The sequence below is a fragment of the Apus apus genome, chromosome 2 (genome assembly GCF_020740795.1).
Source record: "Apus apus isolate bApuApu2 chromosome 2, bApuApu2.pri.cur, whole genome shotgun sequence".
NCBI classification, from domain to species: domain Eukaryota; kingdom Metazoa; phylum Chordata; class Aves; order Apodiformes; family Apodidae; genus Apus; species Apus apus.
The window spans coordinates 14411646-14438462 of record NC_067283.1 but is presented as its reverse complement, the minus strand read 5'-3'; the positions used below and the strand labels follow the sequence as shown (position 1 = coordinate 14438462).

The window sequence follows — 26817 nt, the reverse complement described above, 5'->3', positions numbered from 1 at the left end:
TTTCAACATATGGTACAGGGTCCTGTTTCAATTGAGACTAGAGTAAAAGAAATAAAAAACATATTTCAAATGTATATTAGGTACAGGACAATCATAAATTATATTCCTCTGGCCCTCAACACCTTAGGTTTTTCAGAAGACCATTATCATCCTCAAAATCACTCATTTTCTGCACACCTCTTTTCTGCCTTCTCTTTCAGTCATCTGTGTGTGACTTTTAAAAATCTTTCTGATTCACCATTTTGGGATTCTACCAAGTAAAGGCATTCACTGAGAAAATTTTTATGATATTTCAAACTTCTCAAGGAAGTTTCTGCATATAACGCTTCTGGTTCTCACACATACTGAACCACAAATATTTTTAAAATGTTAAAAATAGTTTCCACGCTGCCTGCTTATATTGAACATGAGGCACTGCAAGTAGCAGAAGTCATATGGGAATTTCAGGATAAACAGTTTACTAATGCAAGAAGAAAAAAATCTGGAATGTACAAATCAATCATATGAGAAGCACATATACTTTAATGGCAATAATAATCCTGATATTTTTTTTTTTAGTTTGGCTAACTAAAGAACACTAATGCCTCTTAGTGTATCTCTTCTCTATTATAAAGACAAGGTTAGACAATATTTTCTTATTTTCCTCAAATCACTGCAAGGTGCAGTGTTAAAAGATTAAATAATGCAATGCAACGTGTGGTAAGTACACTTACTGTTCAAATCTCCTATTCCGAAGGTCTCCATCATTAATTCTGACAATACAATCATTCTCACGAAAAAGATTTTCTTGTTCTGCTTTTCCACCCTTCTCCAAACGCTTTACTAGCAGCCCCAGGGTTCTGGAATGTTAAGATTACAAATTATTGTTTCAATAATTTGCATCATGGAAAATCCCACCAACTAAATATTTCACCATAAGCACTACAAAAGCTACATTTTAAACCATCTTGCGGTACCTTGAGGTAGGATACTATAGTTTCAAATAATTTATAAGCATTACCTGAATTTTCATCCTTTAGCCATGAAACAAAAAGCTTAGGTGAATCAAGTATGTCATTTAAAAGTAAGAAAGAACAGGCAGTGTGATGATAGCACGTCCATCCTTGCAAAGGGCCTAGATTTCTGTGCAGCATAAGCTCCAAGAAACACCACACATCTGAGAGTCAGCAACTTTTCTGGTAGTTAATTGAAGTTGAACATGTTCAATTTAAAACTTTAATTTCTGAATTAGCAGAGAATACCACAGCCATCACTACTCCCGTGCTTCTGTGCAAGTGAAACGTGAGGTCATCTCATGAAATAAGCAGCCTATAATGAAGGGATGGATAGAGCACTCAGGAACTTCATGCAAACCAAAACAGCAAAGAGGAAATTAAAAACTTAAATTCAATTTTAATTCAGCATATTATCTTAAAACAATTGGTTCAGTAATGACTGAAGACAATTACCACTTAACAGCCTCTGTGCAATGAGTTGGTCATCTCTGTCTAGTGCTTACCCATATTGTCATCTTAAGGACAATCTTAGAGAGAAAAATTAATATTCAAACTGAAATTATGAAATGGATCCTGAAGAGTGGATTTCTGAGGTACTGGTAGGATAGTGGAAAAGTCAATGACATTTCTATACCTGAACTCTAGGATTGAAGAAGGATTCAATCTTCAGGATGAATTCTTGCATCAACACTGCATTGGACTTTTTAAAAGAAGATCAGCTTTACACTGAATTCCCACAAGATGTATCAGTGGGTCAAAATCACATCATCCAAGTCTAGAGCATTATTTTTTCAGAAGTCACTTCAAGGCATGGCGTGAAAAATACTTGATTGCGTGGCAGGAATTGCAAGACCACATATGTCTTTTAGCACAAAATTTTCAGTGATCATAGCACTTCAGTTCACACATACCTCAAAGTAAATCAGCAGTCAATAATGCTTAAAAGGATTCATCATGCACCCAAAAGTTATATATGCACTTGAGAACTTCATCAAATGGGTCAGAAAAGCAAAATTAACTTTAACTTATTTCTTCCATTTTAAATTCTTCATTTACCAATTTATCATCAGCATATGCAAATAAGACCTTTATTTTAAGGAACAGTCATATGTTTTCTCCTACAAGGCAGATGAAGGAGTAAGAGACATGATCCTAGTAGTATTTCCATTTTGGGCCCACCTAGAGACATTAAGATATGATGTTGAAAGGATCTCTACATGTAAACAGACTGCAAGGAGAAAAACAAAATAAACCATTTTGACAACACAAATCATCACATGAAGTTTGAGTCAGACATTAACATTTAAGTTAACAATAACATTCTGTTTCCAACTGTTTCAGAGTCTTTTGCAAATACCTAATGTATTGCACCTTAGATCTGTCCAGCAGACCCATTAGAGACAAACCTTCTGCACCCTCCTTTGGTTCCTAATGGAATACTTGGGTGCAGTTACTGATGCTAACTGAGATTGGGTTTGACTTTAGCTCAGCTGCTACGATTAGCAATCTGTCACTTTGCATTAACACCAGTGAGCACAAGAACCAGAAAGATTCCATAAAGCTAAAGAGCATGATCTCTCTAGAACACAAGCATTTCAGAAAAATAACCTTGAAAAACACAACCAGAATTAGTGTGTATCTAGTCCTGTATCTCCCCATTCCAAGTTGATGGTCTTTGGATTTGGAAAGTTCCACTTTCCAACGACCCAGCATCTCCCTTGAAAAAGGAAAATTTTACAAAAAAAAGAACAACACACACACACCAAAAAAAATCACCAATTTTCCCAAAATTCCCAAAGGAAAAAAACAAGCAGTCTGCGAGCTTGTTTGGTTTTTTTTGTTTGATTTTTCTTTGATCAGCAAGGTAGTGAAACACTTTGTATCACCTAGATTATTTTGGTGGGTTGGTGTTTGCTTTTCTCTCAATTCTCTAATAGTCTGAATGAAAATTCTAAAAGTCTAAAACAGTCACACACTAACTGAACGACCGTGTTCTGCTCCACTTATTGTACTAAAATTTGCTAATAATTATGAAGGTATGCTGTCAAAGGAAGTAAAACAAAACAAAAATTTAAAATATTGATTAAATCCTTTTGTTCTTCTGTTAACAAAAATAAGCTTTGAACACAGCCTCAGATTTTAAAACTGAGAAATAATTATTTTAAAAAAGGTACAGATTGCTTGTTAGTTGCAGAAAGAACTAAAATAACCACTATCAAGGTTATTCATAAAAAGGAAAGAGACTCACTTGCCTTCACTAAATTATTTTTATCAGAATTATAGGTTTAAGACATAAAAGTGATGGTTAGATAACAGGTTTGTGACTTTTTTACTTGTGAGTTGTTTAATTTCTCTGGAGAGACAATATGTGTAAGCCTCAAAGTGAAGTTACTTTAGAGGATGTCTCTAAATGGGGAAGAGAGAAGTAAGTAAATATAAATTTGGGAATGTTACAGGGAAAACCAATCAAAATATTTGAGGGGGAGAGGAAAGAATTGTGTCTACTCTTCTTTCATTTCATGCCCAACAGAACTTTGATGCAGGTATGTTCCTCGGTAATGCCAAAAGACAACTGAGAATTTGGAGGTGCATGAAGTGCTTGCATGAGAGCACACACAGTATACTGCAACAGGTGTTTTGTTTATATGTTTAAATATAAAAAAATAGCAAAATATCCATTTGCTAAATATAAAAACATATTTTACACAAAGTAGAACACTCCAAATTAACACTATGATAATACACTATACAAAATAATATTATTTCATCTCAATGTTGCCATGTACTTACGATTACAAAATAACTGGTCTACCATTGGTTTCTGCATAGCATTTCTCTTGAAATGCTGCCTTCTGCTGTCTCACATTCTGGAGTTACATTAAGTTACTAATGCAAGATGCCTCTTTATGCATGGTTTGCCATTTCATAAATTTATTTCACCTAAGCTTTCAAATCTAGTAAAAATAGTACTAATACTAACCAACAGTAAAATCTTACACGTAAAAAACTACCAGTCAAAATTGCAAATAATCTTATTTTAAAAAATGGCTAGAAGTTCTACTAATGCAAGATTGCTCATCTCAGAAACAACATATGGTGCTCATGAGGATTTTGTTTTTTAACAAATGTTAGAGCTAGGTTAACCAAGGCACATAAAGCTAAAGTCACTGAGAACAGATTCAAGGCTGGATGAACAGTCTGAGTCAAATTTGAAACCAAGATCTCTCAGTGTCTTTTAATTAATTTATTTATTATATATATAAACACATGGAGAAAAAGATCCCTTTAGACATAGTTCCAGAAAAATATTCCTGAATGTAGTTCTGCATAGCAGAGTAAACTCTACTAGAACTTGCAGAAACTGTATATTCCTGAAAATGTTAGTAACAAATGCCTATCTATATCCTACAGTATTTCTTCAGCATATTATGGTTAGATATAAGAATACTGACTCTAAAAAGAGCATTATGGGAATCCATGTTTGCTGTTGCAGTAACTGGAGATAAACAGAGTAGACCTGATATTGCAAATTTGCAATAAACTAAAACCAAATTGGATATTTTTTCCCTGCCATGTGCCACCCCCATTAATCCTGATAAGTGAAGATGTAGCTCTACATTTTCAAGATTACGTTTCCTATATTAGGAAAACAAATTTTGAAAGCCTGTAAACTAATCTAATACGAAATACAGAAGTCAGTATATATATGTTTAAACACAACCATGTAGCATACAAATATATGGCTGCATTTGAATTTCCTTAATCTTGTCCAGTCAAAGTAAGTCAACATGTTTTCTAACACAAATTCTCCTGTTATAAATGTTTAAAGCCATAACTTCTTCAAGAATGAGATGAAATTTTGTATGAACATCTGCAAAACACTCTGCCACTCCACAACTCTGCTGAAATAATAATTATACATGGAAATTTGGTACCTGCACTGCTTTAGACTAATGTTAGCTGACATGCGGACAGAAGGGAAACAGTATCAAAGGACAGACCTCAATCTTTGTATTTGTTTTAAATACTTAATTAGGAATGTAAACAACTTAGATTATATTAGCATTTGTACCACTGTATTTCCACAAGGTTCATTACTCTAATTATAGAATTCAAATAAACTCAGCTACGTGTGTTAACATTTCAGTTATCAGTATAAATTACGACAAATGATGAAACTGGAAATAAGCAGTGAATGTTTTATTGACATCTAAATTGTCTTAGTCTGGGTAGTTCTTTGAAATTGTGAACTCCCCACGTGCCATCCAGCTGTACAGAAATGATGAACATTTGTCTTAATAAAAACTGACATTGTAAATACTATGAGAGTAATAAAAAAATTACATTGAGCTTCTAGAATATGATTTGGCCATCACCGCCCGTTGTATGTACACACTGAAGTTATTTACCTATTACCTGCATGCTAACTGGAATATAATAAAATCAGACAGAACAGAAAATAACTGATTTAGATGTGTATGTAAAGTCACTAACATGAAAAGGCAAAAACAAATTTAGAGACAAAAAGGATTGATTGAAAAGCCGATGTGTAGCAGTTTCACACAATGAGAGATCCCTGAGAAGTTTTACAGGAACATAAACACATTATAAATTTCCTGACATTTGAAGGTCAGAGTAGGCAAACCAGCTTATTTGTTCAAGTTAAATTGTGGTGGCTGATCAATGCTAAATTGGACATAAACTCCTTTGCACAATATTGACGTCATGGCACCGTTGCAGAGGCATTAAAATAACTTTATCAGCTTTTATGCCTAAAGTCCATAACCAGTTTCCAATCTTTGGTAGTTACTCCTTAGCTTGTTAGCTTGAATAATACTTCAAATTAAGTTTATATAATTTTTTAAAGGCAGAGATCAGACAGATGAGATTCACACCACAGGGAATCTTTCCCTAATGCATATGTTTTTAAGAACCATGGCTACCTTTGGGACCTAAAAGGTTGAAGAGCAGAGGAGGAATAAATGGAGATGCAGATAACACACACCTCCTAGATGATAAAAAAGAACACAATTGTTAGAGAGGCACCTTGAAGGCAGTATTAAGGACTCTCATAGACAATGGCCATTAGATATTACTTTAGTTTTCTTTGTACCTTGAGTAAAAGACTAAAACTTTCACAGGGAAATATGAAGTGATTTGTAACCTCTAGAAAATGAAGGTCACTTCCACTAGAGGCAAAAAAAACCCCAAAACTACTGAACTAAAAAACATAAACAATTTTCTAGTACAGGGACTGTGTATACAACAATGCCTACGCTCGTTTGATGTTTTTCATTTTCATTAATAAAGTCTGTTACATATGTCATTTAAAGTGATAAAAAGTAATAAAGATCAGTCTCTTATCTTTCCCATTCTTTTGATACTTCCTTAATATTTTATGACAATTAGGATATATAACATGAAAACTTGGATTAGGTATTTTTATCCGCCAGATTTTAGCTGCACAGTTTTATCTTGGATTTTGCCACATGCTTCAATGGGAAGAACAGCTGGCAGAGCCCTACTTAATGCTCTGCATCAAAGTAATGTGCTTGGTACTTATCAATGGATATTCTTTATGGGGTTTTCAGATGAATAACCAAATCCTTTTCTGTTCTGTTTCACAAAGTAGACTTCACATTAGTCTTGGGACTATGGGACTATAACTTCGTATCATTACTCACAGAGATTTCTAATGTTATCTCATATATTCCTTGTCTCAGTTGAATCTCCTTCCAAATGACAGAAATAGCAGGATTTTGGAAAAGCAGCCAGGGTATAGGGCTTGAGAAGATTTCAAAGACTGTTAGAAGCAGAAGAGGCCATATAACAGTAAATTATACTGTAATTACTACCAAGCTTGCAGAGGAGAACTCAATGTAACCCCATTTATGCATCAACATAACAACCCATATCAGCCAGCATTGCTCAAATGCTATTCTTAGGGAACTGAGCACTTGCTCTCCTCTCTGAACACCTAAGAAGGAGGAAGGATAGGTGCTAATGGCAATTTTGCACAGATTTAGAATCTGTGTTCCATTTATGCTTTCCTTGCATTAATTTCCTCTTTTTTCTACTCTTACTTAAACACTTGCCTGTTTACTTTCCATTCTGTTTTTTTCTGCTTTCATTTTCATGCCCCCTATTCTGCTTAGCACTGCATCTATGCCAACGCAAAAATGTGCAAGCAGGTTTTGCAAAGAAAATTTTTACCTTGGAAAACTTCACAACCATAAGGTGATAAATAGATATACCCCTCCTCTCTTTTGATAAAGTGAACAAACTCTGTTATCCAAAGCATATGATCAAAAAGGCCAATAAAGGACGGATAAACTTCTAGAGGTAAACAGAAGAAATGTGTTCATAGAAGAAAGTTTGACCACATCTGTATAAACCAGTAGTACTTTTCCCAGAGAATTATGGAGACATTTATATCATTTTCATTTTTAGAAGTCTCAGTTTTATTAGGAACAGAAATAATTAGTAGCATCTATATAGACAAGGCAGAGATCTTTACAGATTTTGTTAAAGATCAAAAGCCAATATTGAAGACAGATTGTTACTCCAAACCCTCAAAAGACCATGAAAAAGTCAAATATTTCCTCAATATAAATAAAGGCCATAGTTACAACATATAACTTTTTAGAGGTTTAGGATGTCTGTTTGTTGGTTGGTTGGGTTTGTTTTTTTGTTTTTTGTTTTTTTTGGTGGGGTAAAAGGCCCCTGCTTATTGCATAGGAGAAAAAGGAGAGTATTACATGAGAGTGTTTTTACCATTTTTCACTTTTTAAAATTAATTATTTAATAACCATTGTCTATTGAATAACATTTTTTAAAAGAAATGAAAGGAACCAAAAGAAAAATAATTGATAACACAACATAACTGGAATTGAACACTAAGCAAGTATAAAACAACAGTGGACAAATGGACTAAGCTATATGATACATCTGATCTTTTATTTTTGGACATGCCTCAAAGTCTTTATTGAGTCCTGTGTTTGATTTTGTATTTTTAGGTTTCTGCTAAGCAGACCCCTTGCTCAAGTTAGTTAGTTCCCTGTAGCATGGATCATTCTGCTTTGCAGCCAGAGAAGAAACAAAGAGCAGCCATGTGCTAGAGTGAGAAACAAGTAGGCAGAAGAGGATCCCTGCCAAGCATCTGCTATCCCTCTGAACTATCAAAAGGAACACACCAAGTGTATCTTAAATCTGCTCAAAAGATCTGGGGAACCAGGAGAAAAACAAAACAAAACACAAAAACAACTAAATAATTATCATCATCATCATCATCATCCACTCTATTTGTATTCCACAATGGGAGAGCATGGGAAAAATATTTTGGAAATATCTGAGGTCCTCTCCAATGTTGCTCCTCCACACTTTCAAGACATTGACCCAAGTATCTACTCTTTCCAGCAGATTGTTTAAAAGGGGCTTGAAAAATATCAGACAGCAATTGCACATACCATTCATTTTTCAATGAGGGTAATTCTAGTATTGTGATACTTTAATATAAGAAATATTTATCTTGCAACAAAATTTGATGTTCAGGTATGTCCTGATTCTAAACATCTATATTTAATACTGGCTTTCCTCTATCATGTAATCCCAAACTCAGGACAAAGAAAAAGAGTTTAAAGTCCTTCACATATCTTGGCATAGCTAGCAGCCTTAAAAAAAGTGAGATATTTTATTTCCGTGTTTATGGCTGTTTCATTTTACATGCTCTCATTATATATAAACAGTTTAAGCTTCGCCTCAGACTTGACAACCACATTAACATCCTGGAAGTGAATTTTACTTAAGTTGAAATTCTTATTCAAAATGTCAAAATATATATTTCTAACATCCATTTTATTAAACAAGTATGTAGTAGGCAGCCAACATTCTTAAATGGGTCTTTTTCTTGGCCTTCACACTGTCTAAATCCCAGATAACTGTGAACATTTGAACCAGTTTCAACTTCATGAGATTCACCTCTTAGCTTATGTTTGACATACCATTAACTCACACCCTTTCCATTCCTATACTGAATGTAGTAAATTTCAGATTATGGAGAGAAGAATTTACCTCTTTATGGAAGTTTTGCTTAATACTATAACCCTCAGAAAAAAGTATCCTTAAATTAAAAACAAAAAAAACCCAAAAACCCAAACATTTTCTCATAATACATGTCAATATGGCTATGAAAATATTTGATTTAAAGTGACAACTGCAAATAAAGCTCCTCAACTGTATTTAAATCCTCTGAAGATAATTTGGTTTAGAAGGAAAAATACATTTATCATTTTTCAAAAGAGGACATTAATATTTTTGAAAAGAGGATATTAATATTTGAGATACAAGTATATGTATAGCAAGTTAGTTTCACTCTCAATTACTAAACTGAAATTGCTGCTCAGTCAACAGACATGTGAGACCACAACACCCCTCCATGTGTAATCACAGATTACTTTTTAAAATATGTATCTGTACTCCTTTTCCTTAAAGAGAGAAAATACAGTGTATACTTAGAATACACATCACCAAAATAAAATGTGTATATATTCCTGAAGAACTATCATTTCTCAACATACTTATTAGCTTCAAATACACCACCAATTACCACCACAAAAGTTAAGCTCTTTTTCTGAGACCATGTTTATGACCCTAAATGTTAAATTTCTACTTTAGCAGAGTAAGCATTAGAAGTGATGCATTCTGTTTACTAATATAACCCTCCACATTACATTTTTTAATTTAAAGGACTTACTTTACACTTTTTTCTCTAAACAAACCAACTTCAGGAGTTCCAGCCTGTCATACAATAAAATGGGCCCACCTTTCCCAAAACCAGAATGTTTCAACTGGTTTTGCTACTTGATTTTAACCCCAACAGATGGGACAACACTAAATACTGAGAGTGTAATGCTTGTTTTCTCTTCCACTCTTATCGGGCACAGGCGTAGGATGCCTCTGGTTTAGTCTCCTGCTGTTCTTTAGGAATGTGTGGCTCTAAACAGTCAGCAAGGAAATGTTGAATAAATATCTACCTGAATTAAAGCAGCAGATTATATTTTTTAAGATTCCAAAGGGAAACATCTTTATACTCTAATTTCCCATGAGACTACAAAAGAACCTCTATTAAAACGCCATCATTTTAACTCCTTTTAAGCAGTGTTTCCATTCTGGAGTCCATTCCAAGTAAAGAGTCAGTAAACCTGCATTTCTTCCTTTCTTAATAAGTGAGACTGCCTTTTGAAAAACATTCAATATTTTACAGAAGGCAAATACAAATAACACAACTAAGATAAAACAAGGGAAGTTACAATTCAATTAAAGGCCTACACGATACGATACGTTACCTTCCACCTCGGGCACTGAAAGGCACTACATGGATTCCCAAAGGCCCGCCGTCATTGGAGACTTCCACGAGCTTTACCATATCACTGTGAGACAATGATGAATGAGGGAATATGAACATGTACTGTGAAGGAACCAAAAAAACCCACACAAACATATACAGAAAAAAATAATACTATTCCAGAAATCAAATCATGGTGATGAAAGCATTGTGGAATGTTACGTACCTGAAGATTAATCTGATGGCATGAAAGAAAATCAATCATCAAAAATAGTTCAATTAATAAAACAAAAATGAAATGGTTTTTTTTGTACACCTAGTTTGCTATATAAAAATAGGTATCATCACCATTGCATGCATATTGTTGGATTTCTTCCTTATTCTAAAGCTACATTTTAAGTCAACTGTTTGGACCATTGAGCAGAAATACTTTAAATACCACAGGCAATTCTTCCGCAGAAGATTAAAGCTGATCATAGCACTAGCATGCTTTATCTTTTCTTTATCTTAGAGAGAGCCCACTCTGAGCCTTAACATTAGCTTTCGAATAACTACACCTTAATCAAATAAGAATTAATAGATTTTTAATTGGTTAAATTATTCTAGTTTTAAAACTCATTAATTTGGTTTTCATAAAATTCCGTTTCTTTTACTGGAAGATTGCTATATCTGTATCTCCTTACCAGGGTATGTTTCTGAGGTAAGATTTAATTATAACATTCAAAACCAATGAGAAGTCCACCTGAAGCAACTATGGATCTAGTTTTCAACTATACTTTTTGCTGTAGAGAGGGGTAAAGAAAAGAGGGAAGCACAGGTTCAGAAAGAGACATGAAAAAATTCTAAAAGTAGATTTGGATCGAATCTACTGGTGCCTTTGAAACATGTCCACATCTGGAAAGGTGGAATATGGCCCATAAATCATAAAGAATTATAACCAAATGAGAAAATAATACACCGAAGGCCAAACCTCTCAGTAAATCTGGAAGTGAGAGATCTGAACAAAAGCCACAATCTAAATTTGCGGCTTGTGCCTCTCTCTAGCATTACATACTTTCTCCGTATTTCCTGGCACTACATATATATACACAGACCTTTGAGAAGCTTGTTTCTCATAAGGGTACAAATCAAATTTAATCTAGAAATGGAGGAAAGAGCAAGACCAATGCCCTGTGACAGCAGTAAAAGACTTTCTACCTCTTTCAATAAGCTTTTGATCATATTGTGACCCATCACAAAAACTTGCAGCACTTAATCTGGAGTCTGAGAATAACCAGACCACATATTGTTAGGAAGTCAACAAAAATTCTGCATTACAGTTGTGTTCATATTTCTTCCACATTATTTTTTTCATATACTTCAAGGTAGCCTTCACATTTGTTGTATGCCTCAATTTTTGTCTGCCTTTTTAACTTGTTTTTTAAATAACACAAATGGAAAGTCTCTATCACTGTTGTGGCTGTTGAGCTCAAGAAAGCATTGCAACAGCAGGAGAGCTGAGGAACCTCAGCCAAAAGTGTGTTATTCTTCAGACCTGGATGAGTGCTTTAAGACTGACAGTGTTACAGCATTTGGTAAGGTTCCCTATCCCAGCTGCTGTACAGGCTAACTTCATTTCATCCTCACTGTACATTAAGGCTAAGATTTCATTAACCAGTGTGCAAAGCAGGTCACAGAAATCAGGCAATGCTTTCCACCCCCTAAACGTGCTCTAAAAGATATCTTTTGTTATTGGTATCCCTGTGGCTCCCTATGATCAACTTTTTTTCTGACTTTCCCATTAGCTTAAAAGACAACTGAGGGCTGAGGAAGAGAATAACTGAAAACTAGTCTTATTCAACTGGAACTGTCATAAGTGTCACAGCTGAAATTAAAAAGAAAGCCAGTTTTCATATCCAGCCTACACTGTTTAACTTCTTCTACCGATGGAGTCAGTAATCTTCCTTTTTTCCAAAAATACACATTTGAGGTCTAGGCACTCATTTTTCTTAAAATCTTTCTTAAAAAAACATCCACTCAAATTCAAATGTTAAACCCAGTCAAAGGCAAAACAAAAGGAAACGATTCATTCCTAAGAGAGATTGCTTCAGTTTTGCTTCCTGATTTCTCAGAAGTTTGGGCCAACTACTTCAAACAAACATACATAAGTGTGATACCTAAACAGAAAAGAATGAAGTAGCATATGATGAAAAGGCAATAACTTACTTAAAAAGCAACACAAAGAAGCATTAAATTTGACAGAAGTGCTGCAAACATTGTTTAGCAAACAGCATTTGGAAGTTACAATGTAACAGGTTTTGTAACTGGAAAGGAATGAAATTCTGCATGTATTGCCTAATAGATACCACCATGGTCTTTATCTAACATTTAAACCCTCTACACCTAATTCATAATTTGCTTCAAAAACAAGAGAAGACCCATGATTTATTTTTATTTAAATTTAATCAATTTAAAAGGTTGCATTTAAGAGTAGAAGGTATATATTCTCATTAATTCTGTAGTGAGGCATGGATCAGCTCTTTGCAGTGAAATGCAAAAGGTCAGGCTTGCTGTATCTCATGATGACATGAAATAACTTTTACTGATGTTTTTAAAATTTGGATGAGCTTTTGAGTCTCAAAATGACATCAGTTTTTATCCATTCACGAAGTATGAGGCTTTTGACCACAGAACTTATGTGACCCCCACGTACATCTTCCCAGTAGACTCTGAACTGGTGACAGGGATTAAGATTTCCCCCTTTGAAATTCTTGACTAGTAATTTTTTTTTCTAGCACTGACCCTATTCCTTCTGTCAAGTTTTCAGAGTTCCATCAAATAAGCATCTTCTTTGAGGCAGAAAATCTACTGTAGCATCAGCACTTAGAAATATCAGGTTTCCAAAGCTCACTTTTAACACAGGCTTTTAAAACTATTTAAAATCTGCTTTAAATAGGTCCAGGAAGCAAATTGTTTTAAACCAAAATGACACACAACCTCACTTTCTCACGAGCAGTATCACTCATGCTATTCTGAGTTTTTTGCTAGTTTATGTGCAGTCTCAAGACTCATCATTAAAACGTGTTCTGCCAGTAACTTACTCCAGAGAAAAATTGGAAGCGTTCTCCAAACCAGTGTCTGCATGTCCAACAGGCTCAACTCTGCTGTTGTCCTCCTCCGTCCGCTCTTCATCCTAGATATTAAAAAAAAGTAAATAATAACTTAAAGCTAGGTTTATTAGGTTAATTCATTTTAATAATGCCATATTACCATTGTCAGATTGTTGGCGTAACCACATGTGATGTGCAAATGTGTGCTTCCAAAACTACAAAAATCTTTTCTGTTGTTATCTGTGACTGTTGTAAATTGTTTTTATTTCCACTTCATGCTTTTTTTCTAGTGATTTTTATATTTTTTTCAGTTCAGTATCTTAATTTTACTACAGTTGTAAGAGCAATGCTACAGAAGCTACCACAGTGAGCGTTTTGTTAAAAGGTAACCAAGTAAACACACAAAACGAGCTCATGGTCAGCAGTGTTTGGGCAAACTACTAACAAGCTCTCTCCAGGCAGGTTATTAGGGACTCTGCTGAAGACACAAGACAGCTTGCCAGGCTCATCTGCAAATAGTTTAAAACAGTATAAGAAAATGGTGCTTGTATAATTCCATAAAGTATCAAGACTTCTTTAAACATTTTATCACAGGCTTTTATTAATAGCATGCCAGAAAAGGCTGACATCAAGGGGTTACTTGAGGATCTAATGCTAACCATTTTATTTTATTTTTAATTTGACTTTCCAAAAAGTACATACATTATTCCCTAAATGTACAAACTTAATGTCAAAGTTGTGCATGCTGTACTTTCAAATTTAGATCAAGGTAATTCAAGAACTACCAGCAAGAAGATCTAAAACCATTCTTTTAACTATGTTACTCATTTGAAGCTTACACTTTCAATTAACCATGTGACCAAACAGAAAATATTATAAAGTGTGAACAGTAGGTTTCAAATGCAGACTTCTAAAGCTACAGCCATCAAGTCAGTAAAATAATAAGTGATTGGTTATGAGTTTAGCAGAGTCAGACAATATATCAAATTGTTGAAGAGATATTAAAGGCAGGCAGAGGCAGTTGGTAATGTCCAGTTGACATTTCCAACAAGAATCTGCAAAAGCAGCAAGCTGGATGCATCAAGCTTCCACAGGCTGTAGATATGCCTTGTGCATCCTGGATAGCAGAGCAGTGCATGAAGTCCTGCTACTTGAAAATTGATGATCCTGTGTTCTGAGGGGCTTTAATATGCACTTCTTCACCATCTATCTCTGTTAAGCACTAGGCAAGTAATACATTTCAAAGGTTAACCAGCATCTTGAACCCAGCCAGAACTGCATTATTAATGGAAACAAGAACTCAAAATAAAATATTTTCCATATAATAAAAGTTGCTTATAAATCAAATATAAAGGATAATCTATATAACTCATAAATATTACACAAGTTAGTGTTTACATTTCTGTAGTTACTGATTTCAGATTAGGTTCTATATGTGCAACTGAACAAGGGTTTAAAATAAATAAATCTTCCAATCTCCATGACAATTCTAAAGCTATATGCAAAAAGATACATATAGGAAAGACAGGAAACTTGGGAGTTTTTTCACATTAAAAAGAAGCATTCCACTGTTTCATATAGCACATTACAGATCATTGTTGCCATGGGTTTCTTGTTTTGAAGTTACAGGCACTGGTGATTGTAAAAGCTACATATTTATACAGCGCTGAAGCTGCAAGTCTAAAATCAGAACTCCTGATGAAACACAATTTTGAATCTTAGCATGTTAAAAGGTCATCACAAATGAATGTTATTTTGTTAATACAGTGGTTTTGGCAATTTTCCATGCATGGTCTTTTTAAGCAAATATACAGTAAGTATACAGACATGTAAGAAGGGACTGAAACACTGTCTTCCCATCAGTAGATATGCCCCTGCTAATAAAAAATGCCTAGCTCTGTGCTGTGTCATTTTAGTAGACATCTATATATGCACCATGATAGCATCATTCATCTAGTTCCACTTGGGTTCTACACTTCACTATGCTTCAGCCCCATTACTGTTTCCCCTGATTAGTTTGAATTAAGTCTCTTTGTAAATAGATCTCCCCTTGCCCCACTCAGCCTTGGCAGCAGTCCTTCAGACTTGCTCTCAACAGACCCGCTTTGTGTGTCCTCCAGAGATACAGACCACCATATGTAACTCCAGCTAAATCCTTGTGGAAACCCTTCTTTCCACCGCTACCCAGCCCCGATTGTATCTTTACACTTGTTCCTAGAGTCTCCTAATGTCAGCTCATATTTAAGCCTTTCCACTTGTTGCACATCCCATTTTCTTTTTTTTCTGTCCCACCTAATGGTCCAGAGGTTTGCTCTGCCAAGGGACAGAGAATCCCTCTGCCTGACCCTGAGCCAGGACAAAAGCAGCAGCCAACTCACCTGCCTCCTGCATTTACCATATATTTTAATATTAGGATATAACACATCAGAAACTGCAAATCAAAAGCATTGTAAAACAGATGCTATCTGGCACCATCATATCTACTTTTTGTGCCTTTTGTATTGAGAATTATAAACACAGCAAGTTTTGGAACCAGACTCACTGTCAGTTATCCAAGCAATTAAGAAACAGCAGCTCTCACACGCCTCTGTCTGGCTTTTCCCGGACAGCAGACAGATCTGTATCAAAAACATGCATGTGCCTGTAAATAGATGCTTAGAGAAAGAATCACAACCCTAACGAAAGTACTACTGCCATAATCAACAGATGTATGATGTATCCTTTTAAAAATCTTTAATGTTACAGTAATCAGGCTCTCTTTTCTTCTCAAAATAACACAGATTTTTATTTACTTTGAAGGGAATGAAGAGAAAAATTGGACACCTGCAGAGGTTTTTGACTTAAAATTCTGATTTACTAAGAAAAGTAACTAGCTGTGAAAATCTCTCCATTGAGCAATTATTTCTTTATTTGGAAAACAGTTTTCTTCTGAAAGGCAAATTCCACCTGGATGTGCTATCATGAGGTAAACCAAAGAAAAGGACATTTAAAAAACCAAGAAAGTGTCCCAAGAAGCCAGACAGATACTATTGCAGGCATTTCTCAGAAATAACTGATTTAAGCAAACTCCCAAAGTTGTTTGGTTTCTTTTCTCCCTCTAAAAACACTGATTCCTGCTATATCAAAAGAAACAGCTTTTAATGTACAGCCACTACAGATAGAATGTTTGGTTTTTTCCAAAAGGTAAATTAAGTAATTAAAAGATTACTTGATTTTTATAGCAGAGGGAAAAATTTAAAGCACTTCTTCCAGTGTACTTCTCCACACTTGGATATGTTTGGTGTAAAGTTCCCCCCATACCCTTCTGCTGAGATGATGCATCCAGGGCTTCTCACCTGGGCCTCACTGTGCCATCAGACAGGGATGTGGCTAAAGCACATCTGCCATCTGTCATGCATTTAGGTGACATATACAGAGATGAAACAATAAAATGGCATCAAAAGAAAATAAAGTTTGTAAGATTCGTCTTCATTTAAGACAATTAGGATTTCAAAGAGTTATTCTTACTTTTAAATAGATCCATACAAAATTCCTGTCTTACTACAGTCAAGTTTGTGCACAGGTACACAGTAGCAGATTGTTGCAAATATTATTTTAAAACAAAAAACACCACAAAAAAAGAAAAAAAAACAAACAACCACTCTTTTTTTATTATCGTTCTAACATCTGTAATAAAATTATCAGCTGTTCAGAATGCACTATTCATCCTAGCAGTTCTGCCTATAGAAAAGCTCTTTTCACAGTTGACCTGCACAGCATTAATAAAATCTATGTGAAAAGTTGCCAATTTATTTTTCATTTTTTTTAAAAAAAAATTCCGTATCACCTTAGATCACAAAATCCTCCGAGTTATGAAATCTTACCATTGTACTTGCCAACAGAACATTATTCAACATATATGAACCCAAACACACCCTTTAATTACATTTTCTCAGATTATTTCTGAGTGAAGACTGCCTTGTCTCATTTACAAAGCTTAAAATGAGCCATGCCTTCCCTATCTTACCAGACATTTTATCTTTCATTACCAAAACATCAGCTTCTACCTCTGATGAATCCACAGTTACTACCAGTCACTACTTCATCTTCAAAGAAACATTTTCCCACTCATTTTTGCTGCTCAATACATTTATAATGAACTCGCCAAAAACATGCAGAACTTATTCACATGCCCTTCTTTTCTAGACAATCACCTGCAGAGGCAGCCAGGGACTCTGAATAGTCCAGACACTTAAATTCCTACATGTTCCATTTATGCAGTCACAATTTCTAGGTGCCTGGTCTGAGTTAGTGCTAATTGCAGCCTTCTTCAGCCAACACAATGGGAAATTTGTTCTGAAGGCATATAAGAATTCTGTATAAATCTGTCTTCTAAGAAACAGTTCATCACATCTCTCAAATGCAAGAGCTACACCTCCATTCTACCAATACCTAGAAAATGTAGTATTTGGGTTTGGCTTGTTAGGCTTTTTCAATTCAGAAGGATATAGTAGTTATTGTATTATTGTCCAGAAAGTCATTGGTTATTTTAGTGATAAAGGCTGTGTGAAAGAGAGTAACTCTGCTTTCAAATTACTGGAGCACTCCAGGGCAAGGTCAGCACTGACCAACTCAAGGGAAAAAAACTGACTGGTCACTTACATAAATAGTAATTATCCTGTGCACAGAATAAATCCAAATTAACATTAAAGAAAGGGAAGCTGTATTTAAAGTTTATGTCAATACATGTGTGTATGGAGCCATGCAACAGTTTCACCACAGACGTACCTTCTCAACCCACTGTGCTGTTACAGCCATTCTTCATGTGCCTCTACCTGCATCTCCAACACCAGTTACAGGCTCCTTCTCCCAAACCTGTGCATTCCCGCCCTGACTGTTAACTTATACTAAATTTAGAGAGCATAATCCTCCACCTTATCTGCGTGCTGGGAAGGGAATAATGCAAAGCCAGGCCAGGCTGGGTACCCAGCCGATCCTGCAGCAGGAAAAGATGGCATCGCACCATGGGGTCCTCACCTCAGAAGGCATGCTCAGCTGCTCCAAGATTTAACGTGCTTAGGGAAAAGAGAAATTCTGGGAAATTTAGTTGTAAACTGAAGTAAATCTGTTTGCATAGTACACAAATCAGGTTTGGTTTTTTTGACTTGTGAAGTTGTTAACTGAACAAGAAATTGAGCCTCAGCAGAAAGATGGGCTGACACCAGGACACAAGAGCTACACAATGGAACTGTCTTTTAAAACATAATTAAATGTTTTCTGTTTTTAAGAGTCTGCAGAGTAAGAGCAGCAAAGTCATTTTGCACAAGGTGGATGTTCTCATTATACAGCACTTTACTTTCAGTATTTCTACTAGCATTAGCAACAGAGAGCAGGGTCTTGAAATGGCAAGCAATTGTAACCATCATGATAAACAGGCAGAGCAACCAGTGTGAGCAACATATGATAAATACATCAGACATACACTCCTCTGCAAATAAAATCTTTCAATAAACAGCTTCTATGATTTGGAAGGGGAATTCCCACTTGTTTGTTTACTAGCATTTAATTTTTTGAATTTTAGTGTAGTGAGTGAAAATACTGTGAATACAAACAGTAAAGAGCAATATATAACTTCCAAAAGGTTCTCCAGATTTTAAAGTAGAGAAGGACACACTAACAATAATAATAATAAAAATAAACTTCTGTAAGACTGCACAGCAGTATTTTTTTTTTCCCCAGCCAGGACACAAAAAAATAATGCTTATGTCATTAAAATATGCCCTTCCTTTCATCTTTCCCTTTTTATTCTCTTGCAATTCTCTATAATGATTATGGAAGAAGAGACCTTATTTGCTATTAGTCTCCTGGCAGCCGTGTTTTATAAATGTTTGTTTGGTCCTTGCAACATAAAGTAGGTTCTGTCTCTGTATAATCAGACTTGATAGGAAACTGCTCCTAAGGGAACTATTTCCTGTGTCTTAACTAGCACAAATATACCAGCATCAGGAGTTGTGCTAATGTACTCACTTCTTGATTAACTGGCCAAATCTCCAGAGAATGGCAATTTTCAATCAAATCTGAAGAGTAGTTATAAAGATCACATAGGGAAAAAAAAAAAAAGTTATTGAATTAAAAAAAAAGGGGGGGGGGGGGGGCTCTCCCTCTTGAACACAAACACATATATGCACAAAGAATTAGGTATGAGCTTTGTGTAATCCATATCAGTCCTATACTAGATCAACTGTTATTATCAGTAATCCAGGGGAAGAGAAGTGTGAGAGAAATTCTCCATTAAATCATCATCCCCTTAAACCAAAATACTCACCAAAAAACCCAATTTAACCTTTTACATATATAAAAATTAGTATCCTCCTTTCATCTCAGTCATCCCTGTTATTCACAGCCTTGTATAGGATGGTTATCCCACAACTCAAAATGGCAATATTCATACAATTGCTATATGCTTCACTACTTTAAAATGAAATTTGCCTTGCTCAGTCAAATCAGTGAACACAGAGGAGCACAGAATTGAAGGGATTTCCCAGGTCTCTGATGAATATCAAATTCATCCCCTGCCATCACAATCATCTCTTATTTCCCATTTAATAAACTGATCAATCCGAGCCTTAAAACTGGTTGGCTTCATGATGGCACTATCTCTGTTGTGAAATGCCTCAAAAGTAATTGTTTTAAAAGATTTAAAGACAGATGTATTTGATTTCCTATTGTCCAAAAAGCAGAACACCAGATAGCCAATGAATACAATGTTCCTCTGACAAACCTGTAGGACACAGCATTCAGTTTTAACTACCATTTTCTCATGTCTAATGACTCTCCTTAAAACATGTATTTCTAATCTTGCAATAATAATAAAACCTGGACAACCTCTGTAGTATCTCAATTATTTTCTAAAATGCATTAGTGCAGAGGTTTGCTGAAGTCCATAGTCTTTATCGGCTGAATAACATGATATGACTGAAACCACACCCATATATTCTGTACCAGTTTGGTGGCACACACCTCCATCACACAGCTTGCCCAGCTAATGGCATGAGCACAACACAAATCCTGCTCATGCATTTAACAGAGCTCCCATTAAAAAAGCCTTTTACTAGATGATGCTGCAGTTAATTCTTTCTTACAGTAGGCACTGCAGACAGCACTGAAAAGTATGAGAGCCTTTTAAGAGCCTTAGTAGGTTAGACAAAAGGTTTCCCTGCTAGTGGATTTAATGTGAGACATTTTGCTGGTTCTGCTTCTTTACAGTAAAGAAAATCTCAGATGTGACCTTACAGTGGTAGCTTGCCAACAAACAGCACGAAATGCATTACAATTCAAAGAGGGTTTTTGTTGTTGATTGAACATGCTTGTTAATTAATGTAGCCCAATGGTCTGTGCCTACCAGCAGAAAAAAACAGAGGGGGGACAAATAAATAAATAAATAGTGAATTGCTAATACTTAAGAAACTCGGCAAACCCACACAAGGGAAATGGCACAAAATGGGATCTAAGAGAGAAAGAAAACCATAGTAATGTCTAAAGCAGTGCTTATTTTCAAGCATTTCACAACCTGTATTGCAATAATATTTCATAGCCTGTTGTTTAGGTGAAAAGTACACTTGTTTTCCTTAGGCTGAGGGCCTCCTGCTCCAGACCATTTCAGTGAATTCTGTGCAACCTCTGACAACTTGGATATGACACTTTGAAAAGCAGTAATATTAAAATGGATCTTAATTGTCTCAGTAGTAGCTTGAGATACTGAGCCACAAAATGCCTCTCCTTGCCCAAAGATAGAAGATGGGCTTCTCTTCCTTTTTTTATCCCCTGGCAACACTCACAGTTCATAACCTATTTTTTAAACGTTTTATGAGATGCAAGGCACCTAATGAATTTGTGAGACAGTTCACTTACAGAGCGACCTATAAACAAAACCAACCACAGTCCACAGGAATAATCAGAAAAGGTTTGGCATGACCAGGCAGGGCATCCCAGTACTAACAGTGCTGCCTGTGGGGGAGCCCACTAAAAAGTTTTTAAAAAGGAATGTGTTGATAGAAAATAAACCAAAATATTCAATGCAACAAGAAAGTGCTAACCTCTCATGTGCTAAATACATTAAATATATTAAGCATGAATTTCCACATTTTCAGTATTAACCAATGCATCTAAAGAGGTTTCTGAAGAGCTGATCAATAACAAATTATAGATGTGTCCACTCTATTACAAAAAGAAGTACTTGTCTCATAGACTCATACACAATTATATCACATTACCTCAAATAGATCGTTGCCTTAAAAATAAAATGGATACATTTTGTGTAACTTACGAATTATATTCTGCTTTCTTGTTTTCTTCAGGATCCAAAATGAATTTCTTACAAAGGCAAAAGTCTATGCTCTTTGTTTGTTTTAAATAAGGCTTATCTGCAGACTACTTCCATGTTTAAATCTCTGAAATTTTATACTCTTGTCATATGATTCACAGACTAACATACAGACCACCAGGATCTGTCAGTGTAAAACAAATATTAGGTTCATGTTAAATACAGATTCAGAGTCATACTTTGATGTCTGAGTCATGTGAAATATTTTAAATGGAAATAGTTATCAGCTTTGTTTGAAACAAGGCTGCAATTATAGGTCAATATATAACCAAATTCCCCTTGAAAGTTTAGCTCAAAGGCCAGGTTTGGTTTTGTGCAAGCTTTTTTCCCATTTACCAGGAATAATGCAGGAATTACCTCATCTAGAGAGACATCCTCACATGGTGAGTCAACAGGAGTGTGGCACTTGCCATGTAACAAACATACTTCTGGTTAACGACTTTGTAAGTAATTTATTTTCCCTTTCATCATGTTAACCAATACATGCATATGCATCTGTATGTACCACCACCACCTCTGGTTAACTCATATAATACCACATATAAAGAGAAAAATGTCTCTGCATTGGCAGAAGGTGCTTTACTTGAATTATTTCACAACAGGAGTGATTTTTAGAAAACTAAGTCTGGTTTTCTTTAAGAGCTTGCGTTCTTACTCCACAATTTCACATTATACAGATCTGTGATTTCAGGACCAGGAAAGAACAAAAAAGCTAGCATTCATTTTATATTAAAAAGTTGATGTTTATGGAAGGAAAAAAATACCCACAATATACTTCTAACATGGAGTGTTACTATGGCATCCAAGAATACTTCCTCTTTCTCTCTCTTTGTGTATATATATGTTTATATATGTGCTTCTAAATACATATATATAGAAGGTCAGAACAGTAAAGACATTATTTTGTTCTTAAAGTAAGTAAAAATAAATTATATGGCACTGGTACAACTACAGTGTGTTTGTTTTTTTCAGTTGAGTAGTCTAAAGTAGGTCAAGTTAGCCACATCCATTATTTCTCCTATAAATAGATCCACACTGAGTTCACCTGCTTGTAAGTAATGTAGAACAACAGAATTTTTAATACTTTTTCCTTTAATCTAACAAGTAAGCTTATTCTGTATATAAATATTAAAAAAAAAAGAAGACATTAAGTCCTATGTGTTTTTTAAAAGCTGAAGAAATGACAATGGATACATGGAAATGGAACACATGCTTTTTTTCCCCTGCAGAAAACCAAATGTACCTGCCTCCACCTATAACTTCAGAGATCTGAAAAGACTTCTGCAGAGATGTATTATAGATGAGTCACATAGTTTCCCCTTGGTATCAAGACAAAGGAAAGGAGAAAATTCTGCATAAATCACATTTTCCTCATAATGCTCCTGAATATATTATTATTCCCCTCACCTTTTCAAAGACTGTGATTTTCATCCTTCTGAAGATTTTATTTTTTTTTTTAAGATACAAAAATCATTTCTTATTTAGCAACTTGAATTTGTCATTAGGCAATTTTCAAACAGGTCTCATAGCTCTTTCATCCTTATTCATTTCTTTTTTTTTTCTTTTTTTTTAATCTGAAATAGTCCCTTGTTGCTTGATTTGCAAATCTGTATCAGCTCACAAGGATTTCACCAGCTTCAGCCAAGTACAGAAGAGTTCAATCCCCTTGAGTACTGAACCTAACAGTCAATTTAGAAGCAAGCTAAAAGTATAGCACTCTGCGCTCCGTCACACAAAACATCATTTTACTTACACAGGTATCTTCATAAGAAAATTCAATTCCATATATTTTTCTCTGCGTGGCTCAGGACTGTTTAGAAATTACAGCAGAAGCTTCGTAAAGACATGACTTCTATAAAATTTAATTTAAGTATCTGTTTTCCAATCATTTAAAGTCCCTGCATTGGTGGAAGCTTAAAGTTAGCATGTATTCTTTAATTTTTTATTTTTCCTGATTTAGGAAATATAACTTTCAAAGGTTTGGCTTTTTTATTACTAAAAATCACTGATAATTTTGCCCAAAGAAATAGAAAAACATAATTATACTATTTTATCATCCTCCTTAAATAAAAGTACACAGGTTTCCTCTCATTTAGACAGTAATTATATTAGGTTCTCATTTGCTACGATTTGCTAAAGTGTAGCTTTGATTTATTACATTTTTGTTTAAATTTCCACTGCGGGAAGTAAAAAATACCCACGTATCTGGTGTAAAGGCCTTTCACGTTCCACACCACTTAGAAGGACAAATACACTTGAGATAAAGGATTCCTAACCTGCATAGCTTGAAGTTAATTCTTCCCATTTGGGTTCTTCCTCCCCCAAAGGAACAAATTCAGGCAAGGTCCTGACCCCAAGTCCCTGAGAAGGAAGATCTCCAGCGGAGCCCCAGCACCATGATGGCAATGTGGGGTACACCAAGCCCTGCTGCAGAGGCACCCGGGCCTGCTCTCGGGTCCTCTGCAAAGTTTGAGTGCTGAGATTTTACCATCTTGCAGTTGTACCTTTAACTCCTCTTTTGCCAAATTGCACAGTTGTGTTCCACTTTTGGCTTTTCACCTCATCCTTCACTGAGAAATGCCACTAAAATTGCTTCGATCGAGTTTCTATTATGCTGTAGCATTTTCTTTTTTTGGTCTTTTGCACAGCATGGATTTCACCTTAGGCACCAAACAAATTCACCATTTTAATAACAGAAAATACTATAGCATTTTTCATTGTTCTTTGCTCAATTTGTTTTGCTGAAGTCAACATGAAAAACAATTTCAAACTTCTCAATAAATGCTTCATTTACGAATGCTCCATTCCAAGTGCCTACAGGGTTACAATCTGGTCTATGACAATTTTATTAATTTTTTAATCAAGAGCATTAAATCACATTTAAAATAAATAGTACTCAGTACTTCTGTAGTGCCCTCCAGCACAGTATTGCAAAAGTGTTTCATGGACAGTAATGGATTTAGCTTCACTGCATCCTCAGGAAGAAGATTATAAATTATCCTCCCAATTATATCTTTATCTGAGGAAACTGAGGCAGAGAAGATTTCTTTCCATATTTTTGAAGTTCATCTCCAGCCCTAGATGCTTTCAGTTTTGGTTGTGCTTTCTTAGATAGCCAAAGCCCTACTTTCAGAAAAATGTAAAATGCTTGCATGTATTCCTGAAGTGAACTGAAAAGGACAGACAGTAAAATGACACTTTAAAGATAAAATGACACTATGCAAATTTTTGAAAATGTCAAAAAAAAATCAAGACTTGTTATTACAGACAGTAAACTACTCCCCATTCCAGGCAGCAGACAGCACCCCAGGAGCCTGGAAGCTGGTGGCTGAGGAGAAAGGACCAGTTTGGTCACACATCAACATGTGCAAGCCACTCGTTCTCATGCAAAACTCTTACGTGACATGTGATGCAACATGATCAACAGTCAAATTGCATCATCACCACCACCTCATTAAGCTATCCAGGGAAACCAAATAAGATCTCGTCCAAAACGGATCAAGGAACAAAGTGTAGGACATCACACAAGTGCTAGAACCACAGTTCCAGAAGCCCTCTGCAAATTAATGGTAAGTTATACAAAAGAGGAAAGCATTTCAAAAAATAATTAATTTAGTGCCCTTTTTTGCACCAGAAAAGGTACAAGCTTCTCAATATAACTATTTTTTTAAAAACTTATTCTCAGATAGAGACCTTATTTCACTTTCTGATTCTTTCCCTTCCTTTGTCACCCCAAGTCCAAGCAGTAGGGACTGAATTCAGCACACGATGGAAGTGCAGTATTTCCAAACGATTGTATTTCCATTATGTTGCCCATAATAACATCTCACAGCCTGGCATATCATTATCCTGCAAGGGCAGCACAAACCACAGATGTGGGCTGTTGAAAGCTGCAGTCTCCTCTTCTCCCCCCCGAATGGTCATGTTCATCACTGCATCCCTCTGTCCACCTCCTTTCTGCTTATTCAAGCATTTATATCGCTACACAAAAGACTTAAATTAAAATTAATGTTTAATAAAACTAACTTTAATTGGTTGTTCCCAGGCTGGTCCAGTTCAGTCTAATTAACAGCCTCATAAAAGATTAGGGAGGCACAAGGGAGGAAGCAAAGAATGGCCAAGATTGCCTCTTTCAGCAGCAGAAATGACTTAAAATGTCTGTAACACTGTGGCCTCAAACAGCTGTTTGAAGGGGTACTTTTCATCTGCAGTTTAACACACAGGTCAAGGCATTCTTCTCAACATTCAGTAACTTGCACTGCTCTATGTCCAATCTCATCCCTCTTCTGTTGCCTCCCTCAAAATCCTACCTATTTTCAACTAATCTAAATAATTGTGTCTGGTTCACTAAAGTTGCCGTCTCAGCACTCCCTCTCTTTCAAAATGAGCATGCTTTTCAGGAATAAATCCCTCTTGCCCTTGTATACTGATGACCTATTTTCCATAATTTGTTTTTCTCTCTGCCAGTTTCTAATTTACAGTAGAACTTCATTTGTCAAGACATAAATAGTTACCATTACAAATTACTCAAATTCCACCATCTTCCTTAGATGAGATCAAATTCAGACAGAAGCCCAACAATACTTTTAAGTGCTATTTCCTGAGTTCATTAAATGCTGAGATGTATAAACAGAAGGAAAAAATATGCATAAACAGAAGGAAAAAACCCACACATTTTGTGGCTGAATTCCTCTTCATCCATCCCACTCAAAAAAACCCAAACCAAACGAAAACAAAAACACATCATAGAGACACACAGACACACATCAGAGAGGCAAGTGTCCAAGTGCATCTCTTCATCAAAAAGCCATAGCACTTTATACATAGGTGTCTACATAAACACTCCTTTAAGGTCAACAATAGCATTTTGCAAACAAAATTTGACAAGGACCCACAACTGTGCCAATTAGGATTAAAAGGAGGTAGACACAGTTAAACACTACATTTAAACAGTCTGATTTTGACAAAAGATTTTCTTAGTTGCCACTTAATCAGTTATAAAATAGATAAAGCTGACTTGAGGGTTTC

At 35.4% G+C, this 26817-nt stretch overlaps 1 protein-coding gene across 16 annotated transcripts in view; it reads right to left on the bottom strand.

Annotated features, from left to right (window-relative positions):
* PARD3 (par-3 family cell polarity regulator) overlaps positions 1-26817 on the bottom strand; it is a 450732-nt gene that overhangs the window by 214001 nt on the left and 209914 nt on the right. For all 16 annotated transcript variants that reach the window (XM_051609203.1, XM_051609204.1, XM_051609205.1 and 13 more), the window contains 3 exons: positions 13419-13510; positions 10340-10423; positions 714-839 (listed from right to left, as the gene is read on the bottom strand). In XM_051609203.1, the coding sequence (XP_051465163.1) occupies positions 714-839; positions 10340-10423; positions 13419-13510 (302 nt within the window). The remainder of the gene's footprint in view (positions 1-713; positions 840-10339; positions 10424-13418; positions 13511-26817) is intronic.